At 40.6% G+C, this 1543-nt stretch overlaps 1 protein-coding gene across 1 annotated transcript in view; it reads right to left on the minus strand.

Annotated features, from left to right (window-relative positions):
• Window positions 1–1543, minus strand: part of LOC118477576 (sodium/calcium exchanger 3-like) — a 159315-nt gene that overhangs the window by 41024 nt on the left and 116748 nt on the right. The window contains exon 2 of the mRNA XM_035969397.1: window positions 915–1015. Coding sequence (XP_035825290.1) covers window positions 915–1015 — 101 coding nt within the window. The remainder of the gene's footprint in view (window positions 1–914; window positions 1016–1543) is intronic.

Genomic DNA, 1543 nt, shown 5'->3' on the forward strand with positions numbered 1-1543 from the left:
CCCCCCCCCCAACAAACAACCCTACAGACGGAAACTCAAAGGGCCCAAAAAGTACCCATACCGACGAACACAAACGTTTCCTTGTTCTTTCTTCTTTGAAGTTAGGTACACACACACACAAGCAAACAAAACAACCTTCAGACAGGCAATCAAAATAGGCACGCCCACAAAGAAATCCCCAAGAATGGTACACACACATAGATACACAAGCATAAACCCCACAAAGATACATCCTGTTTTCTCTCTGAATGTATAAGGCTGAATGGCATGTGGGGTGTAATGATACGTCACAAATATGTACAAACTCTGATCTTGTGTTGACATAATATACATGATAAGACAAAAAGACGGACAATGTGGCGTATAATTTGTACAGACCCCGATAATCTGCGTGTGTGTTCAAGACCAAACGAAAACAAGTACAGTGTATTGTCTAGTACAGTATGTGTCCAAACCCCGATCATTTAATTTGTGCACATGTGCACAACAAGATGAGACAAAGACATGGACAATGTCCCTTGAGATGTGGACAAGACTGGAGTAAACACCTGATTCTTTCTTCCGTATTTATGTTGCAAATCCTAATAGTGTATGTACATGTACAAGAGGACACGATAACACAGACACTGTACAGGATAAAAAGTGGACAAAACAAGACAAGATAGCAACCTGATTTTTTTTCCTGTATTATTCTGTACAGATCCCGATCATGTGTGTTCATGTAGAAGGTGAGACGAAACATGGACAATGAAAAAGACCTGCTAAGATGATGAGTAAATCTGCATTACCTGATCCTTTTTTATATAATTCTGAACAGATCCCGACCATGTGTGTACATAAACGTACACGGGAAGAGACAAAACACGGGCGATGAACAAGACTGGCTAAGATGGTGAGTAATAAATCTACAATACCTGATCCTTTCTTGACGAGAGTGGGTTCATCCAACACCAGGGAGAACGTCTCCGTCTTCTCGTACTCCTCGTCGTCCACGATACGGATCTTGATGAACTGTCTGTGGACAGAAACACAACGAGTTTTGTTTTAGTTTTAGAATAAATAGAAGTTTTACGGCTTTTGTAACACAAATAGGTCATATAAGTGCCTAATACATATGAAGAGCACAGGGGAATAACGACTGTAGTCACAAACTGGACATTTTGAGGGTGCCAATTTTGTTGACTCATAACTTCATATTTGTTTGACTGGTGGTTTATTGTTAAGTGTTGTTGAATGGGAAATCTAACAACAATAATCAACCAACAGTTGAACAGAAATACAGTTATGGGTCAACAAGCGTTCAAATTTGGTACCCTCACGATATTCAGTTTGTGACTACAGTCGTTTTTCCTCTGTTGTCTTCATGTATTAGAGGTGTTATTTAAGAGTAATATACAGAGAAGAGAAGGAGGCGGGGTAAAGATGTTGGATAGCAAATAAGTATTAAACACCCCCAGAGCACCCACCAACCATCCACAAGGTGTTTTGGTCAGTCGATAACGGTCTGTCTGTCTGTCCATCAGTCTCCTCATGACACCCCCCC

The sequence above is a fragment of the Aplysia californica genome, unplaced genomic scaffold, assembly GCF_000002075.1.
Source record: "Aplysia californica isolate F4 #8 unplaced genomic scaffold, AplCal3.0 scaffold00143, whole genome shotgun sequence".
Lineage (NCBI taxonomy): Eukaryota > Metazoa > Mollusca > Gastropoda > Aplysiida > Aplysiidae > Aplysia > Aplysia californica.